Source organism: Blennius ocellaris, assembly GCF_963422515.1.
Source record: "Blennius ocellaris genome assembly, chromosome: 23".
In the NCBI taxonomy this organism is placed as follows: domain Eukaryota; kingdom Metazoa; phylum Chordata; class Actinopteri; order Blenniiformes; family Blenniidae; genus Blennius; species Blennius ocellaris.
Window position 1 is genome coordinate 15,200,083 of NC_137672.1, and position 20,295 is coordinate 15,220,377.

The 20,295-nt window shown below is 43.7% G+C and overlaps 1 protein-coding gene across 2 annotated transcripts in view; it reads right to left on the minus strand.

Annotated features, from left to right (window-relative positions):
* Positions 1 to 19,712, minus strand: part of fgf11a (fibroblast growth factor 11a) — a 93,121-nt gene extending 73,409 nt beyond the window's left edge. Inside the window, exons 1-2 of one of the 2 annotated variants that reach the window (XM_080518917.1) lie at positions 19,615 to 19,712; positions 18,120 to 19,161 (exon numbers count right to left, since the gene is read on the minus strand). In XM_080518917.1, the coding sequence (XP_080375043.1) occupies positions 18,120 to 18,312 (193 nt within the window). In that variant the 5' untranslated portion in view covers positions 18,313 to 19,161; positions 19,615 to 19,712. Of the gene's footprint in view, positions 1 to 18,119; positions 19,223 to 19,614 lie in introns of those variants that run through there. The other variant, XM_080518916.1, reaches the window with a different exon arrangement.
* Positions 19,713 to 20,295: the final 583 nt, after the last annotated feature.

Below are 20,295 nucleotides of genomic sequence, written 5' to 3' on the forward strand. Positions count from 1 at the left end.
GGCGCAGATCCTTTCATGCCCTGGGTGTCAATATTAAGTCATACTCCAGGTTGCTCTTACATATTCACAGAGCCTTCCGGCTGAATGTAAAGCAGACGAAGTTACTTGTTATCTCACTGAACGGCCTGTAGCAAAGAAACTGCAATGTCACAGTGAGCCACTTTTGGCTATAAGTGGAGATGCAAAGGAAACAACTCCAGTGAAAAAAATCTAGAGTCGGCTGCTTTTCTAGCGATATGAAGGGAAGAATACACCGCTGCTCCTCTTTTAGGAAATTACCAACGATTAATGACTTTTTGATTTAATTGTCTTATAATATAATAATGTTTACTGGTCTGCTGAGCAGCTTCAAGGACAGCAAAATGCAGGCGTGGTACATTTGTGCCATGAAATCAGCGAACATGTGGAAGCTGTCTTTTCATTGATCCCCTCATGGAGAGCAAAGTCAGTGACCACAGTAATTTAATGGGACCGAAGCAGAAAATGAGGTGATGGAGTAGAAAGGATTTTCCATTACACACTGGCGCCATGAATCTTTAATCAGGACACCTTTGTTGGTGTCACACTGAAAGCATATCAGCTCAGGCCCCGTTTATTTTCAAGTGAAAAAGCAAGACTTTCGGAGGCACTGAAAACGCAACTTTTTGGAGGTGGGGCTTTTTGAAAATGCTCCGCCTCCGTCATTGGGTAAACAGGATTTTATAGTTAACGGTGACCGTAAATGCTCAAACAGTCATGAGATTGCGAGTTAGTGACTTAGACTCAGTTGCTCGAGTGCTTGTCTTCCGATCGTAAGGCTGTAGGTTTGATTCCCAATCCGCCTGTCTGCATGTTGAATCGTTCAGCATGGCGGCCGCCTCCACTGGTGTGTGAGTGTGACTTAACAATGTAAAGCGCTTTGGGGCTGGTCAAGCAGTTGAAAAGCGCCATATAAGTGAAATCCATTTACCATTTAGACTTTGTGAGGATAAACACATTCTGCCACAGATTCAGTTGTTTATCAACGTTTTCTCACTAAAACAAAGATCTTCTGATATCACAGCTGGTTAAAGTTAAAGCCATCTAAAACTGTGTGGTTCAATGAGAGCTGGCAAAAAGTCGATCCCCTCCAACTGGCTCCCTCTTTTAGAAAGTGACACCTGCAAATTCAAGACCAGGCAAACAAACAAACAAACAAACAAAACAAAAAAAGACTTTATCTGTCTGATTCACACTCACTGAAGAAAACAACTGCATCTCCAAACTGGAACTGTAGTCCCAAGAAAATCCCTCCACCTGAACTTTAACCGTATTAAAAACACAGTCGACGTGATATTGTATCATTTTTATCTTTCCCTTCTCGAGACTCTCCGACTTGCAGCATCCCACTTTTATCTCTGTATCTCTTCATCTTCCTCCTCCTCATCCTTTCTCTTGGTTACCTTTAGCTAGAGGTCAGACTTCAGTCTGTCCTTGTCTGCTCTAATCACACCATCTCCCAATTCACTTTTAGTCTCAGAGAGAGAGAGGGAGAGAGAGAGAGAGAGAGAGAGAGAGAGAGAGAGAGAGAGAGAGAGAGAGAGAGAGAGAATGCAGCACTTTCCTTACCATGTTTCAGTATTAGGGAAACAAGTGCTTTCTCAATTATTTACATACACGCATGATAAAATCAATGATTTTTTTTTTTTTATTTTGCACTTGGAAAAACTGGAGGTTATTTCTGTAAATCGGTTTGCCTGGACGCCGTTTCTTTAATGCAAATCGTTTTTTTTTTTTTTTTTTGAGGGCAAACACTGTAGAAATTGCCTGACAAAAGGAGTGCTGCTTTCCTGACAGTTTTATTCACTTGACACGTACACTGTATTCAGGATTCGCATAAGAAAGTATAACTCTCCAATTTAAGCTACCGTTCCAGCCTGACATCTATAACTTTCCTGACATCGTGTTCATGTTGGCTTACTTCTGGTTTACTTAGTTGGGTTTTTTTTTACAAGAAATATTCAGATTGTAAATCATTTTGTGTTGATCTGTCAGTTTCTCCAACAGTTAAATGGGAACTTGACAGAAATATCATACATAAAGGATATAATCCTTTCAGATTCATATTTTTATTCTACTCACCATTTAACTGTATTTTTGCAAATGAAAGTCACTTATATAGTGCTTTTTCACTGACATTGTTTATCACATTCACTCATTCATACACACACTCGTATCCATACAATCCCTCCATTGTGAGCAACATATTGACAGGGAGTGATGGGAGTATTGAACCGGCAACCTTACAATTGAAAGATCACCCATTCATCCAGCTGAGCCTTCAAATAATAACTCATTGTGATATAAAACAATGTAATGAATTAAAGAAAAGCAGTCATGATGTCATTTCAAACACAATTTTATGTTGCTGCTATACCTCACAAGGTTTTCTGCTCTTTGCAGTGCAGGTTTGTACCACAAGGTGGTGTACTGAGTAACTCCGAAGGGCAGCTATGAATAAAAATGGAGACTGACGATAAAAGAATCCAACAATGTCATGACTTGACTCTTACAGTTTGTGGTTTACAGGTTTTCTTCTCAGTTCCATTCAAACCACCACAGACATTCATGAAATATGAAAGGATCATAATGAGCTTTGGATTGACTACTAAGGCATAGTATGGTTAAAAAACAACAACAATTGAATAAGTGACAATTACTCCCTTCTAACAACAGATAAAAAATATATTTTGGGGAAAAAAATCATCAACAATACTCTGAATGCTACGCCAACTGATACCAATTCTTCTAAAGAGCTTCTACTCAGTTGTGTTTGGTAATTTATCTTCAGTGCTGTGAAGAAAGTCCTATGAGTATTAAAAGCTCTGATTCTGAATATGTTTTGTTTATTCTTGTCATATATGAAGCCTTTCTAAAACATGGATAAAAACGCTTTAATTTGTTGACAGACCCAAAATGAGTATTCACTGCTGCTGCTTGCCCTCTACTAAAATAATACTGATAGAAACCAAATGTCTCAAGAGTCTTTCAGTGTGAAATACCTCTGTTCATTAGGCTTTGGCACTGTGATAAAAAAAAACACTTAAAAAAAAAAAGGAGGGGGGCTCAGCATTCACAAAGCATTCATTTTACAGTTGCTTCGATGCTCCCGACTGTTGGAATCACACAACCGCCTCTCTCCAATAATCTATCCGTCTCGCTCTCTCTTTACGTCAGTGAGCCACGATGGCATCCTGCCACCACGTCCATGTTCTCCAGAGCGAGCAGCCAAGGCTGTGGCAGAGGCCAAAACCACGGCCTGATGGCGAGGAGGTACAGTTGCATCACATTTCTTGTTACGGGTACAGTTTGTACCCGCATCAGCAAAACTTTCAGAAAACCACAACCCTCCGCTCGCAGGTGGGGGATGAGACGTGTCGCGAACGCAAAAGTGGATGACGCGAATCGAGCACCCGGATGACGGGGGCCCTGTCTAATTGAGATTCAGCTCTCTGACTCCGGCTTGCTCTCTGTCACATCCAATTTCAGCCACTCAGTACCTCCACGTCTCTGTCAGCTCGTCATTATCTCGCGCGTATTCTTGAGCTAATCCTGTCACGCTTCCCTGTGAGACGATGGCTCGTGTGATTGGCTCCCACTCGAATGTGCGACAGTGTATGTGCATTTAAAGCTTTATGTAAGCGGTGTGTCTCGAGGTCGGCGCTACAGTCAATCTTTTGCAGCGGGACGTGCTGGAATGACGAGTCGTGATTTAAAAATGTGGCATGAATTTGTGATGAAAACTGAGTTGAATAAGTTATACCGTCTGGCTTCATTAGGAGGATTTAATGCCTTCCATCTTAGAGCGCCTTTGGATGGATTACATGAAACTCTGCCGACATGAATACATATGTTAATTTAACCATTTATGCATGGAACACGAATTAAAGGAGAGACTGGGTCTGTCGATATGACTCATGGTGACGTCGAGCATCATGGGTTTGAATCTGTCTCGTGACCTTTGTGAATGTCATCACCCGACCGGGCCTCATCCCGTCACTTACCGCTTCAAAATGTCTAATAAAGCTGAAACGGTTTAAAAATAATGATGATAAATATCTGCAAATGGATGTCCTTCATGGCCCAACGGCCTTAAGGGGCCTCCAACATTTCAAGTTGCAAAGATTTCATACAGCGCTCCACCCTCGCCTCTCTTGCTCTCTCTTTCCCTCTTCTGCCCTTTCGCTGGGATTCAGAAATTGATCACAAAACTGAGAGCTTCATAATTTGACTTGAAGAGATGAAAATTATTTTTACTGACTCCCCATCAACCTGCAGGACTTTGATCTTTAGGATTTTGTGAGACCACTCCATCTGTCTCAACATCTGTCAACTACTGGTCAGTAAATACAAATACTTACCAACACAACTGTATTTAATTTTATTACCGTAATAGTAAACAGTCAAACGTATTGGCTCGAATAGCTTTCTTATTACAAATTTCAATTTTACCCTCATTTTCTGTCAAAGTTATGCTTTGTTTATGTGTTTCTTTCCATATTGTTCCCATCTCACCTTTTGTCCCGTGTTTTCTCATCTTCTACATTTGTCCTGTTATAACTTTTGCTCTGGTATCATGTCCTGCAAAGTTTACAACCAGTACTTCCCTGTGTCTTGTAATCCTGTTTTCACTTTGAAAAAGTAAAATCCCCATGCTGACTATAGACAGAAAAAACATCTACAATTCCATAAATAAAGAGATTGTACTCCTGTGATGTGTGCACCAATAATCTCTGTCCACCTGCCTCATCCAGTTAATAGTAGCGGGGTGCTAGAGGCAAGACAACAAACAAAGGTAGAGCACAACACAACACAATGTAGGCAAGTGGTGTCACCAGTGAACGTTGCACGCATGTTTTTGGATTCGGGGAGGAAACCCTAGTACCAGGAGAAAGCCTCCATTTTTCCTCCATGTACCCCTTGGACACTGTAAAATACCCCCCCGCCCCCAGTTATATAGGCAATAAGGTTTCAAAGGTGGACTTGTGTGTTTGTAACACAATACTAAATAACAGGCACTCAATAGAAAAACGACAGGTGCAAAATACACTAAAGAGTATTTTGTCATGTTATTGCTTTGTGAAAATGCCTTTAGATGAGCAGTTTCATTGAAGACACTGTGTCCATGTATTGTTTTTGTCAGCGCAGCTCCTTTTGAGAAAAAGTTTTCTTTACTTTAATATGGCTGTACTCTCACTCAGAACACCCCGGAAGACCAGCAGTGGAAAAACTCCACAAATGCATGGCTTTCTCTTAACATGTAAGTCTGAAAGTGCTCTCTATCTCTGTCCGTCCCTATCTCTGTCCCTCTCTGCAGGATTGGAATCTAATTGCATGATGGATAATTTAATGGCAAAGGGAAAGCCCCGGGTTTGGAAGAAAAGTCCTCTCTCTCATGCACGCAAAATCCCTTCAGAGAGCGGAAAGATTTCTCGATTGTGTATGCGCATGTATGTGTGTGCCGGAATGTGTGTGTGTCAGTGAGGGGGGGGGGGGCGAAGAAGATTGCACTCTGGCTCATCTCCAGCTTTCCAGATTGATGGCACATTAAAGTGAAGGACGCGTCACGCACCTGTGCTTGTGTACCACAGGGGGAACAACACACAGGTAGGCAGGGTGCTGCAATCAGCAAGTCCCCCCCCCCCCCCCCATGACACAACGACACACTCGTATGTAGACATACGTGAGAATGTTTATTGTTTATTTTTCAAAGGGAATACATACATGCCAAATCTTTCCACAAAGAACACATGTAAACGCTGGAGGTCTCTGTTCAACATGACACGTGTGCTTTGAAAATGTGCAAAATGCCTACAGGCAGTTGACACAGTGTAGATCACAGCTCTTTTATCATCCCTTTCCATATGTGTGTGTGTGTGTGTGTGTGTGACACCAAACTGCAAATGTAAAGTGCATGTCGGTCTGTCCACCTCACATTTCTTTTCAAAACACTTACAACAGCATCTGCTTTTCCATACAGACTTTGTGCCCCTTCATTACTCTGGAACGTTGCATTTTCTTTTCACATAATGAATAATGTCTACATGCAGGAACCCGCTCGCCTACGCCGTCTGTGTATCGAAGCACGCGAGTTACATTATTCAGTGTTACTCATGCTCTGACTTAGGAGCGGCACTTAATGTACAGTAAATGCAGTTTGCATGTTTAAAGTGGGCCACGTGTGTGTGGCGACGAGGGGAGGAAAGTGCAAATGCTTGTGGGATCATGGCACATGTGCACTTGTGGCAACAACCACACCAGGAACATTTCTGTTGAAATTCTAAGTGTCCAGCAAGAGAGGCTTTGACAGAAGAAACCAGGAGCATTTAAATGCAATCCTATGCTGGGACACAACCACAAACATAAACAGGTGCTTGAGCGATGTTGATTAAAAGTTGTGATTACAAGGTAATTTACAGGTTTGCATATCAACCCTCTGGTCCAAGAGATTAAAATTACTTCACAAGCAGACCAGAGAAAACACAGTGAATAATAGCATTTAAAGATCCAACTGAAGCAGGGCTGCCATCACTTGGGGCTCAAGAGTGAAAGTCACATCATTAACTCTGAACTCACGTGTTTATATTGTCTTACTTTTGCCTTATATGCTTTATATCTTATCTGGTTTTATCTTGCGCTATGACATGTATGCGTGGGCAACTTACAATGTTCAGAAATGTCCCTTTGTCCCATGTTTAGACACGTTTCCTTGACAGATTGATTGATTACTTATTTATGTTGTGACTGACTATGCATGAATGTACACAAGGAAGCTAAAAAATGAATTACTCTTTGTGAGGTAAATAAAGTTGTCAGAGCTGAACTGAACTGTATTTTCCCTCATGCTCAGATGATCATTTGTTGATTTCAAAATAGTTGAATTTCATATGAAAATAGATTGTTCACAGCTGTAGGGATATATGCACAGCACATTGCCAGAAGTATCCTATTTAAACTAGGTAAGTAGGTATTTCCTCATAGGCTTGAAAACCTGTGTTTTGTGTGGAGGGTAGAAAAAGAATCAGGGAACAGCCTGTCGGGTTTAAACGAGGCAAACAAAGGAATAAGTGGTATGGAGAAATGTATTCTATGTTCTGAAAAATCATCCTAAAAAAACATATTCTGATATACATTACATTTAGTTAAAAAAAATGTAATTTATTTGAAAATGACCCTAAGCCTAACACCCGCTTTGGTTTGATCTATTATATAACAATTTATCATTCAAAAATGTTCGGCAGTCATGATCGGCGTTGATGCACTGAGCAGGAGAAAAACTAGGAGGGCAAGTTCCGTCTCATACTTGATCAAACTTTGCCACAGTATATGTTGTCAAGATTTGAAGTTACTTATTTATTTAGGAATATCACATAATTCCAAGTCATTCTTCAGTGTCTGCATTTTTTTTATTCAGGCTGATGCTTCAATATTGCTTTTCAAACAAACGTGACACCAGAGTGACACATCTTGCAACGTCTTTGGTGCAAGTCATTTTCCTATTCGTGTGTGTGTGTGAATGTGTTTTATGGAGTTTCTGTGTTACCGTGTCCTTCAACAGCCCTCCCTGGTGGCAGCTCGAGAAGGCAGAGCCACATCACGGGGAATGAAGGCGACGGAGACGAAAGGCAGGGATCAGGGGACGGGCAACATAGGACATGTAGGCAAAGAGAAACGACGAAGAAAACGGCAGACGGATTTCACTTCTACAGCACTTCCACCGTTATAGTTGCCAATGTGGGCGATAATGAGATGATAGAGGGCGGTGTTATAGAGGAAAGAAATCAAAACTGCGTAGATTCAGGGCATAGGCAATGTGTAGGATAAGAGTTGTTTGGTCAGATAGTAAGACAAGTGGCACAAGATGTGGGAAACTTTCCCCGAGGCCCAGAGACACTGTGCAGCCTGACAGGACCAGGAACCAAGTCGTGCCCCAACTTGTTGTCAGAGCAAGAAAACAATCGACGAGAACCGAACCCCCACGGGTCGAGAAGAAGGAACAATGGGCGCCACTCAAGCACCTAATGGCCGAGTTTCCCTCTGATCAAAGTGCCAAGTCCCACAAAACCACAAGTTCAATACAAGTTGTGGAAATGCACCATCCAGGTTCCCCCAGCATCTTATGCAACTTTAAATGTATGCCTCAATTTCAATATGTTGATAAAATAATAACATTTCATGCTACGAGAACTTAAATCTGAGAATAAAAAGTGAGAAACTATGCGTCTGTGTAATTTGAGTTAGCTTCTACATTCACACATATTAGAACGCAGAATCATAATTAGCTCAAAAGCTCCATCTGACTTTGCCTGATGAAACGCATGATGTGTATTTCAGTGATCCTCTAAACAAGTCTGGCAGGTTTGTACTCATTAAAACTAACCAACCATCCACTTTTACAGCTGCCAGGAGCTAATGATCTCCAATTACTTCACGTACTGGAGGCTGAGGATTTGCATACCACTGAAGTTTCAGCATTTATTTCTCTTGAAGGACTGAGATGGTTCATCTTGTCGATCACACCGCGACTAAATTAAACAAATCCCACAAGACCTCAAATACATATATATGTAAAGAGTGCTTTTTTTTTCTTTTTTTTCCCAGTAGGAGATACAGGCTACAGACAATGGTCGGAGCTGTGTGCTGATCTGTTGTGGTCCGGAGCACCTGTCAGTAAATCCTACACCACCCCTGGGTGCCTCAGTCTCCGTGATCAAAGTAAATTAACACGTAATCAGATACAGACGCAAGCAGAAAAGCATGCATGCCCAGGCTATTCCCATAAGGGCGTTTTTTTTTTTTTTGCCCCTCACTTGCATCACTCGACAGCAGGTTTCAGGTATGTGTGAGAGAGAGAGAGACACACACACACACACACACACACACACACACACACACAGAAAGGTGGGGAGGGATTGACGCATGATTTAATGAGTTGTCTTTTGGACAGTGTCACTTCGGTCAGGGGCACTGAGCATGAGCTGAGAGAGATCAGACTCCCCATGCATGACCGTGTGTGTGTGTGTATGTGTGTGTGTGTGTGTGGGCGTGTACCATTGCCTGCCTCGCGTTCTTTTTTCAGGACCGAGCCAGAAGACCCGGTGGCATGTCAAGTTCAGGTGTACGTGTGTGCTTGTCGTATCACTTAACTGTCATCTCCACGTGACACACACGTTGCGCTCAGCTCCGCACTCGCAGAACCACGCAGCAAATTGATTGTCCATAAAATGCAAATGCTGCTTTTACTGTCCACGGCACGTTAATATTGAGAGTTTAACTGTAGGCATTGATTAAAGGAGATGGTGTTTCTTTGAGGTTTTGTGACATTGAGGAATACAAGGTTGGGTTGGGCGGCGGCGGTTTCTGGATGCTGACTCGACGCTTGCTGGTCATTTGTTACTTGGGCTCTCAAGATGGTGAATCCCGGCGGAGTGGTAATTGGCGGATGCAAAATAAGACGTTGAGCGGCGGGGTAGACAAATGTAAACATATTAACATATGCATGCGGACATGTTTCACCGCTGATGTGTGTGTGTGTGTTGCAATCTCAGTTGGAGGTCATTTGAAGAGCAAGGTCTCCAGATCTGAAACCCCTCGGCCTCAGTGGCATGCTCTAATTACACTTCAGCGTTCTGTGTGCCGTGCTGTGCCACACTGAGCCAAGAATGTGCTGTGCCGGGTCCAAGCCGCTCGCCTCATTCCTACCAGGGCACTGCAGCCGCCATAAACCAAACAAGGTCCCTATTAACACCCACCCACAGTTCAGACCAGCGTCAAGCTGAAATACACCAGGGAGGGCACAATCACTAGAAATATTCAATTTTTCCTGATAATGATGATTGATGTGGATCCAAAAAAGCTTTGCAGCGAAAACAAATGGCGGCGGGGTCCATAAATCAATTGTTAGGGATCGGAGGCACTGAAAGCCCACATTGATCATCACACAGGCCAAATGTTAGCATCTCCAAATCATTTATTCTGAGCACCATTCATACACAACATCTGCCGCGCTGGCAGAGACGGAGGGCGGAACGAGCTACAGAATACGACGGACGCCATCAACTGCCGGTAATTCATAGTAAACAGGATGTTTGTGGGTCATAGATGGTTACAGGGTGATTATCTTTCAGCTAAGTCAATGCAAGTTAAGGTGAAAGAGCATGTTCTCTGAAAAAAACAAACAAAACTGAATACAGCATTTAATACTGATACAGAATATTTTCTTACATTTTTTCCCAGGTTGTCCGAATCATTTTAGTTCAGGGGTCACATTAAGCACTATTTTACCTTTAGTGGGTCGGATCAGTAAAGCAGTGCCATGGAAGCCTTGAAATATAAACTTTAAAGTTTTTCTTTGTTGTGTTGCAGAGTATACGTGATGAAAATGGCCACATGTTTACAAAAACAAACAATAACTATCTAAATTTATTACAATCTGAACATGAAGTTAATTTTAATGATACCTTCTTGTTCAAAAACACCGCTTTATAATTTGAGTTTTTTTTAACCCAAATAAATGGATTGAATGAACGACTAGTAATATTCTAATTCGGTGTCTCCGTTGATTTAATAAAGGAGCGTTAAACATTTGCTGCCTTGCTACAGGTTGACTCACAGTTTAACAGTAGAACTGCTCATCCTTTTTATCTTTACTGTGTCATTCTTGCTTTTGTTACTCCTCCTTTTCGTTATTTGTTTTTGATTCTCACTGTCTCGGTTTTATCTGCACCGCCCTTGCAGAGGCCGAGGGCAGCCAGTGTCGAAGCAGCAAAGTTACAGAAATGGCTTTAAAGTTTTCAAGCCTGAGGGAGAACTATAAAACCTGGAGAAAAGGTTACAATACTTTCCTCTCGTGTCTTTTTAACACTGCCTCCAAACTCTATCCCGCCCCATCGTAGAGCACAATACATCAATCAGTTTTATAGGGAAATTGATTTTGGTTAAATTATTATGTTTTTTTTCAAATATGTAGAATGTGTGCCTGCTTGTTTTGGTTCTTATTCCTATATCATTAGTAAAGTGGTTTGCTCTTGCCTCACGGTGAGACTTTGTGTAGTTCGGGTCCGGTCAGGAGATCTTTCTCTGATATTCATTAGGTACTCAGGCTTCCTCCCACAAAATCCTAAGACATGCTTTTTGGGTAAATTGGTGCAGATGTGTCTTTCAGTGTTTGCCCTGACCTGTCCAGAGCTTACCCTGCCTCTGCCAGGAGACAGCTGGGATCGGCTCCAAGCCCCCCCCCGTGACCCTAAATTGGATAAAGAAAGTGAATGACTTGATGGATTATCACCTACATTAAAGAATGTGTTGCTTGACCTTCATGGTCACTTTTTTTGGCAACCCATTAAACCAAATGGCAAATCTCATCCAACTTTTACAATGTGTGAGGGTGAAAAAGTTTGGTAATCCTACAGTCGTACTGCAGATCACATGAAAAGTCAACCTTGCAAGACTTAACTCCTCACAATTACACTGTTTAAAGCGTACCTGCCAGAGCAGACGAGGTGAATGTAGGGATCATTTCTCACACTTTGGCAATCGATGCGCATCACATTCGTTCCTGATCCGTGAACAATGGAAGTAGGATTACGCAACGTGGCAGCACAATACCCTGGTTATCTGTGCCATTGTAGCGTCCAGTGGCTAACTGGCTGGCCCGGAGACAAGATGATTAGACACAGTGGAAAATACAGCGAGTGAAGAGGAGGAGATCGGAAGCCAGAAAGAAAGAGAGAGAGCGACAGAGAAAGCGAGAGAGAGACAGGTATGAGAAAGCCAGATGTCCTTGAGAAGATAAGTGTGTGTGTTCATGTGTGTACGTGTGTATGTAATCAAGTCTTTGTGAGAGCAGAGCGAGGGAGTGAGCCAAAGAGAAAGAAAGAGAGAAATACAGTCCTTCCCGGTGTGGCCTGTCTGGAGTGTCCAGTGTGTGAGGCAGTAAATCGCCCCACTTCAGTGTGCGCGTCTCAGACGCTGGTGCACATTATTGATAAATCAGTGTGTGTTAATGAGAGAAACCGATGTAGCCTGATGAATCATGACAACAATGAGCCCTGCACGCACACACACACACATCCCGAGTCTAGCCGAATCATGCACACTGACTGCTGCCATTCATCTCTGATACAAACACACATTTTCTTCCTCCTTGCGCGCACACACACACACACACGCACACAAAGCCAATTTGCAGTGGCTGGATGAACACTTGGCCCCTGCGCTGCAGTAACAACTCTGTGTTATTCTATCCTGTTAACAGACGAGAGGAGGGCCTCCACAGCAGCTCCAGCAGGCAGTCAGAGGACAACACAAGCTATTTTGGTTTCACTTTGATATCCAATAGGCGGCTTAACATCCTCATTAGATCATATCAGCCCCACACACAAACACACAAGCAGAAAGCCGCGGCTGGAATTATCTCGCTCCTACACCCCACCAAAATTATCATGAAATCTCATCATTAGTTTGTGTTTGTCCTCGTGTGCGTGTCTGATTTATTAGCTTGTGCGTGGGTGATTCTCTGTTTGCATTTATACATGTGGACATAATTCTCTCTATATGTGTTGCCCTGGCACTTGTAATTGCGGGTGCGCTCTGTGTGTGTGTGTGTGTGTGTGTGTGTGTGTGTGTGTGTGTGTGTGTGTGTGTGTGTGTGTGTGTGTGTGTGTGTGTGTGTGTGTGTGTGTGTGTGTGTGTGTGTGTGTGTGTGTGTGTGTGTGTGTGTGTGTGTGTGTGTGTGTGTGTGTGTGTGTGTGTGTGTGTGTGCACAGGGCAAGATGACCTTGTTATAAGCTGAGTGGGCTGTAGTGCTGGAGCATCATCAGTATGGGTTAGGTGAGGGTTAGAAGGTGTGTGTGTATGTGTGGAGGTGAGGGGGGTGACATCGCGGGGGAGGGTTGCGGGGTGACAGTATAGAAGAGTAGAGGTATATGGGTCAGGCCGGGACACGCAAACACACATCACTCAGGTCATCCGTCACTTAGAAGGAGGTCGAGAGCAAATTTGGGGACACACACTTTTATGCTTAAGCACACTTCCTCCTCTCCCTCCTCCTCCTGCAATGGCCTCAAATGGCCTTCGCAGGGATCCGGGTCTGTCCGGCCACAATGAATTGATGCACGAAGCAGCCGCCGCCCTCTCCTTTACGTCTCCAAGCCCGTGCAGAGAAAACGGAACGTCTTGAGTCTACACCGGCTTCTCAGTGCTCCAACATCCCAGACTGGAAATGGCATGACCAGATTTTTAAACTGGGACACAGGACCTCCTGTGTGCTGACACATGTTCAGTCTCTAGGTGTTGATCCTTATTAAAGAGTTGTGCTGAAGTGACTACCTTCAAGCAAGCATGCCTGACACGACAAGACTGCATAATTAAACGAGCCCCAGTAACTCTGCTAAATTAGAGCACGTCTTTTCTGCAGCCCACCTACTTGTAAAACATGATAATGTTGTGTTTTTAGTGTTTCCTATCCTCTCTTTGAGGATTCCATTGAGGGCAGCCAGGCTGTCTGATGGATTAGGCCCTGTTTGCATGGGATTGTTTTCAAGTGAAAAGCATTAGACTGTCATAGCAGAGTATCTGATAATTGCACTTTCATTAAACTGATTTTATACTTCAAAATGCCTTATCTTCATATATGAACAAGAAAACCACAGCTTTTATGGCATGTGGAGACCTGCACATGCACACTACAGTTGTAGTTGTTGTGCACATGCATGGGAATAGTACAACATTTTTTGAGTGGTTCTATAGGACAAGGACAGCTTTAATGGACTTGATCACTTATATTGTACTGTTCTCTTCACGTACGCATGTGTGGCTGCAATACATTACAACTAATTACCCAGAGATGAATACAACAGATTGTTTTCAACATGTCTATTGTCATTTGCATATCAATCCATGTGAAAACGTTGCTCTCAACTGTGCTAAAACAAAAATGAAATAGACTACGCTGTTTTATATCATTCTCATGTAAACGGAGCCAAAGTCTCAAAAGGATTCAAACTTCTATTCATCCATCTTTCCTGTCTGACTTAAGGTCACACCAGGACACGTCGTTAAAAGCAGGGTAATGCAATCAACAGGTCAACAGTCTATTAGACTGACATACTAAAAATCCTAAACGTAATTTAAAGTCACACAAAAAGCAAGTGTTTTTTTTTTTAAATGCTGGAGTATTCAGGTAAAACCCACATATGCAGAGGAAGAACATGCACATGGAAAAGTTCCTGAAACGACACCAGACCTTTTTGATCTGAGGTAACAGTGCAAACCTCAACACCTCAAAGACTCTCAAAAACTCAAATACCGGCCAGGATCTTTCTGGGTGCAGTTTGCACATCCTCTGAGTGTTTCCTCCCACTGTCCAAAAACATAGATGTAAAGTTAATTAGTCACCCTAATTTACCCTCGCCTTATTGCAGTCTCCTCCATTACCAAGTCGTAACGTTGGTTTGAAACAGCATCCAAACAAATGCATTCCCATTAACATATAAACTTTGAGCAAATTCAAAAACATGCAAAGCAACCAGTCTCAGGTTGAAACAGATATCAAACTTCCCTCTTTCCTGCCACTGATTTTCATCAGTATACATGCCAGAATAATAAACATTATTAACACCTCAGTACTCTGACGAGATCTGTTTAGTTGTATCAGCACAAGTGTTACACCATGTGACCGGGTGGTGTACGTGCTACCGAGACTTTATTGTAATGTACGAAATGCAGATTGTTTCTGCCTCTAGAACTTCCCAAAATAAATTTCCCTGTGGGCAAAATAAATCTTTTTACGTATTGGACAATGTAAACGTCAGTAGAGAATGAAAACAGTCACTGTAATTGTTTTTGGAGTAGATTTTTATCAGAATTTCACAGCTGATTTCCTGTTTTCACAATTTTCTTTGTCACCGGAGAAATCATACAGCCCAAGGTAGGGCCTGATGAATATATATATATATATATATATATATATATATATATATATATAAAATTCGTATTCTTAATGGACTTAAATAAGGAGATGACAAAAAAAACCACAGGAGAGGTTATGTTACTTGCTGTATCTTCACATTGGTTTCTGTCGAAACTTTCCTATCTGTTGTTGCTTAGCTGGGAGCTGAACACATTAGATTTTTACAGTAGATACAAACAAAATGATGATTGTTAATGGCTGCATCCATAATACTGAGGATGCTGTCCCTGGGAAAAAAAAGACAATACAAATGTGATTATCCAGTGACATGAATTGGAAGCCCGTAAGAGTGCTGATGTTGTAATATATCATCGCGTTATCAGTTGTCTGCAGTGAAATCTGAACAGAATTAAAATGTATTGTCCCCAAGTGGCTCCTGCAAGTCTTATTGCCGTCTTTATATATTACAGAAACTGAATGAAGACCGAGGGAATAAAAACAACAGCATGACAATTCAGCCACTGGAAATCAAATGATGCCAGGAGAAACAATGGAAGGTAGTTGAAGTGAATCGCGCTGTAAGCCGGTCGCTCTGATGTCCTGCCAGGAGGAGGAGGAGGAAGAGGAGAAGGAGGTGGATGAGGAGAAGGACAAGGTGGAGGCCATAGCTTGAGAATATTCTATTCGTTTATTCCTGGCCAGGGGTCAACCAAGGCCTGGGGCTGAGGCTGGTAGGAGGCAGTGAGGAACTCACACATGCCGAGTTGTCACACTCACACACGCGTTGCCGGGGGTCAGCAGTGTCCTCCGCGTGTTTAACACACACGTGCACGCATGGGGAGACTCCTTAAGGGAATGATGAAGACGCTCATCTCCACACCGGGCGCTTAACACAAACCCCAGTAAATCACAGCCGGGAATGGTCAGGATAGTAATGCATCTCTAACCACAGCCGCCATACCTCGTCCCCACGATTAACATAATAAATCCATAAGAGTGTGAGGAGCTGTGAAGCCATTAGGATGGAAATGGCTTCAAACAATGGCCGTGGCACACGCGGCGGCCTTTTTCCAGAGAGCTGGAGCTGCCACGACCTGTCCAACATATTTTACAACCGCAATTACAATATAGAGAGCAGCCGCCTCTACGGCAGATGCTGCTTCCCACGTTAGAGGTTCCCCACGTAATTATCATGATGAACTTGGCACGCTGAGGTAATAAATATCACCGAAGGCGCGCGCACACACATGCACTTGCACGAGACTGAAAGGAACACACATCAGACTGTAAGTGGATGATCGGGCAGGGAAGAAAGAGAACACACACACACACACAAGCTGGTGAGGTGAGGACAAGCAGATTCAGAGTTTTTACACACTCATCAGTGCAGATTGGTCTCAGATCTCAGGCTATGTTTTAACGATCTGAAGCGAGGCAAATTCAGGAGGTCTGTCCTGATCTAACCTTTCGAGTTTGAGAGCACATCACTAAAAGGGGTTAATCTTAATACACTCAAAAGGTATTTAAGATCTTAAAAGCAACTTTGATTGAACTTCTTCATCACCCATTTGCCCTGTGAGGCAACCAGTCCAGGATCTAACCTGCCTTATGTTGTGCAGTGTGAACGGTTCACAGACAATCTAGTGACATTTCTCAAATTGGAATGTCCATCTCACCAAATTTCAGCTGTTACCTTTTAGCTATTCAATAACCAATAGAAAATCCCTTTGATATGGAGCCACAATCAATACTGGCATTACACCAAAATGATAACAAACAGATTCCAGAGATAGTAAAACACAAGACAGTGTCCACCATGCAATTTGTCATAAAAGTATTTTATCAAAAAAGTAGACAAATGTAAATGTAGTGAATAAAATGATGTAATGCAGAGGAAAATGAGCAACATATTTAATATTAAAGCTGTGGCTGAAGTAAAGCTTGATTGTGGTGCTTAATTTTAATCAGGTATATGTTGTGATGCCACTTGGTGCCACCTGGCAGAAGCTATTAGATATAGGAGTTTTATTTGTTTAATGAATGCTTGTCATGATGAAGCCAGCACAGTGGTCAAGTAATAATAAAAAAATAAATAAAAAGCAAAAGCTCCAGGCTCCAGGCTATAGTAAAATATAACAACAAATACAAAGTGTTTTTAAAAACGCATATACGGTAGGTAGTGATTACATTCAACAGAAACACATGAACTTGTTTTAAGGAAATAACTCCTCAAAAGAAAGAATGTTTACTTCAAGTGTGTATGTACAACTTCTGATAAACCACTTGATAAAACTGCAAAAAGCCCTCAAGATATTTGGCCTACTCGTGCATCTTGTTTGTAGACCACTGGCCAACTCAAACCCCATGTGTGTGTTTCTAGTGCTCAGCCCTGCTTGTCCTCATCTAAATTTGGAAATGTATTTCTAATAGATCCAAAAGATTTTCAGCAGCACAGCTTCTCTGCAGAATTTTGTCTTGGTGAAATCCATTCATCTCCAGTTTGAACTGTAGAAATCTATTGCCATATGCAGCACAGCCGCACACATGGCGCAATTCAAGAGCCATTATCTCATTTAGCGCCAATTAATAATCCTACAACCACATTTAACATGCAAACACTCAAAGACAAATTAGGACACACTGTGTTTCTCCTAGCCTTTGGAGAAGCACGTGGAGAGTAATGGCCCCCAGAATGGCAAATGAGGCGCCTCTTGACATTTTTATATGACAGTAAATCACCGTACGTATGAGCCAAGTTCACAGTGGGCTTGCAGATTACCAGAGAGCATGTGAATGTATTGACATGCACCCCAACAAAGTCATCACCACAGTTGCAACAAAATGTAGATGCTTTCTGTGTTGGAAGACCTGCGTATCAACCTGTCCGTTCTCCAATACAAGCTGCCGTAAATACAGGACATGCTGTGTACAGCGAGATGGAAGACGGGTTGGGATGTTTCCCAGATTCAGATTAAGTCCTGAACTCTGAAATTACAGGCTGCGGATGTTCTCTATTGAGGCTTTACAGTTGAGGATTAATCTGTAGTCTGGCAAGTCAACCATCAAAATCCAGTTATCCACTACAGGCAGAAAGCAGTGCAAAGAAGAGAAGATGAACCGGCTGCAGGAAGGAAAGAGAGAAACCAGAAAGACGCAGATTTGAAAAATGAAGGCCTTTCAAAGAACTCACCTGGTCTTTTTTCCATTTTTCTCCCTCGACTGCCACATAGTCGAACCTTTGATATTAATATGAGGATTTGCTTCTGGCAGAGTGACTTGTTGCTCTTCGGGCAGGGCTTGCGCTTGCTGGCAATCTGCCGGTTTGCTTGAGGGTCCTTGACCTCCCTGCGCTGGCGAATTAGGGAGCTGGCAAGGGCGGCCATCTTCCCAGCGCTGACCCTGCAGCCGCCTCACCAGCCTCTGGCGGCTCGGTGGCGCCCAGGTGTCGGGGGGTACCGTGGGCCACCCCCCTGCCCGCTCACCCAGGGCGACGGAGCACCGCTGAGGGGAGGGGTACAGAGCGGAGGAGGGGGGCTTCCAAGGATGGACCGAAGCAAAAGGTGTGGGAGAAGGGCAGGACGAAAGGGAGAGGAGGAGCAGTCGATGGTAGAAAAGAACAGTGGATCCTTTAAAAGCCCATCTGAATGTGACAGCTACAGCTTGGCGACGTTTGACTACGTGACTGTTTGTTTTTAAATGTCCTTCTGATTTTCCCCTTCAGGTTGACAGTCAGGTGAAGCACCGATTTGTCATTGATCCTTCATTGGTACAAGTCATGCTGTCATGCACCCAGATTCCGAGCTCTTTAAGCCAGCGTCCCCCCCGAGTTCTCTGTCCCACTCTGAGAGTAGTCCCAGGTCCGGTGAAGTTCAACTCAATCCCGTCCGGTAGGGAACTGAGCCCTTCACCGCATTGTGAAAACAGACACAAATATCACATTTAGCCCTCTTAACTTGCTCAGTCCTGCAGCTCAAGCTCCAATCCAGAGAGATAGAAATTCTCCATATGTCAACTGTCCAAAATCAAAAGCACTGTCGGGACAATCCTTGCTGTCCCTCACCTGTAAAATCTCTCAATCCGAGCAAGAGAAGTAGAAGAAGTAGGGACTGTCCGACCTGAGGTATCAGCTCCGCAAGCTGATGAAAGGATGCGGACGCTGCTGGACAGAGTGTGGCTTGCTTCCCCGCTGTCTTTCAGGCTCTCCTGGCATCAGCCTTGCATTTGCTTGCACCCTGAGAGAAGAAGGGGAGAAACACAGAGGCTTGATAAATCCGGCATTTCCCAGAGATAGAGGTGACATTCATGAACGAGAGAGCATGGGGATAGAGAGACAGACAGCAGCAGAGAGAGAGCAAGAGAGAGAGAGAGAGAGAGAGAGAGAGAGAGAGAGAGAGAGAGAGAGAGAGAGAGGGAGAGAGGGAGTAGAGAGAGAGAGAGAGGGAGTAGAGAGAGTCTATCTATCCTCCTATCGGATCGGGCTCTCCAACTCTCGCAGCTACGCGCTAAACCACAGCAGAGCGCAGCTCTGTGTCCTTCAGCCACACATGCCACCTCGCAGTAGGGGGAACAAGGGATGAATGAATGGAGGGAGACAGAAAAGAGGAAGGGAGGGTGGGGAGAAAGAGAGGAGATGAACGGGGAGAGGGAGTGCGGGGAGGGTGGGCTGCCAGGTAGCGGTGCCTTACGGTGGGCGCCGTGGTGCCGGCGCTCATGCGAGAGTCTCCGTTGGCGGGTGACAAGGGTCCACTCTGGTTCTATTGACTCCAGTGTGTGTGTGTGTGTGTGTGACAGAGAGAGAGAGAGAGAGAGAGAGAGAGAGAGAGACAGAGACAGAGAGAGACAAAGTATGAGTCTCCTGAATAAGGCACCTCTCGGGCTCAGTGCACACGTGTGAAAGAGTGAGCGCATGTGTCTGACAGAGCGACACAGTATGAAGGTGTACGGGTGTGTGTGTGTGTGTGTGTGTGTGTGTGTGTGTGTGTGTTCCTCTCCCTCTTGTCCCTGTTCACAGTGCATTACTGAGTGAGCGCTGGCAGCGTGCTTCACACGCGCTCTCTCTTTTTGTCGCTCTCAAATCTATTTCCCTAAACCCTCCCCCTTTGCTCCTCTTCCTCCCTCCCTCTTCTCCTCAATCTCCGTCACTCAGATCCCTCCTTCCACATCTGAAATTCAATGCCCCCTCCTCCTCCTCCTCCTCCTCCTCCTCCTCCCCCCGTGTCTGTACACCCTATCACCTCTCCGGTATCGTGCCGGGTCAGGCATGGCCAGGACCGGCAGCGTGTCGATGATGGGGCGCTCCCTCTCTCCCTCCCTCCTTTTCTCTCCCCCCTTTTCTCTCCCCCATCACCTCTGAAATGATGTTGGCT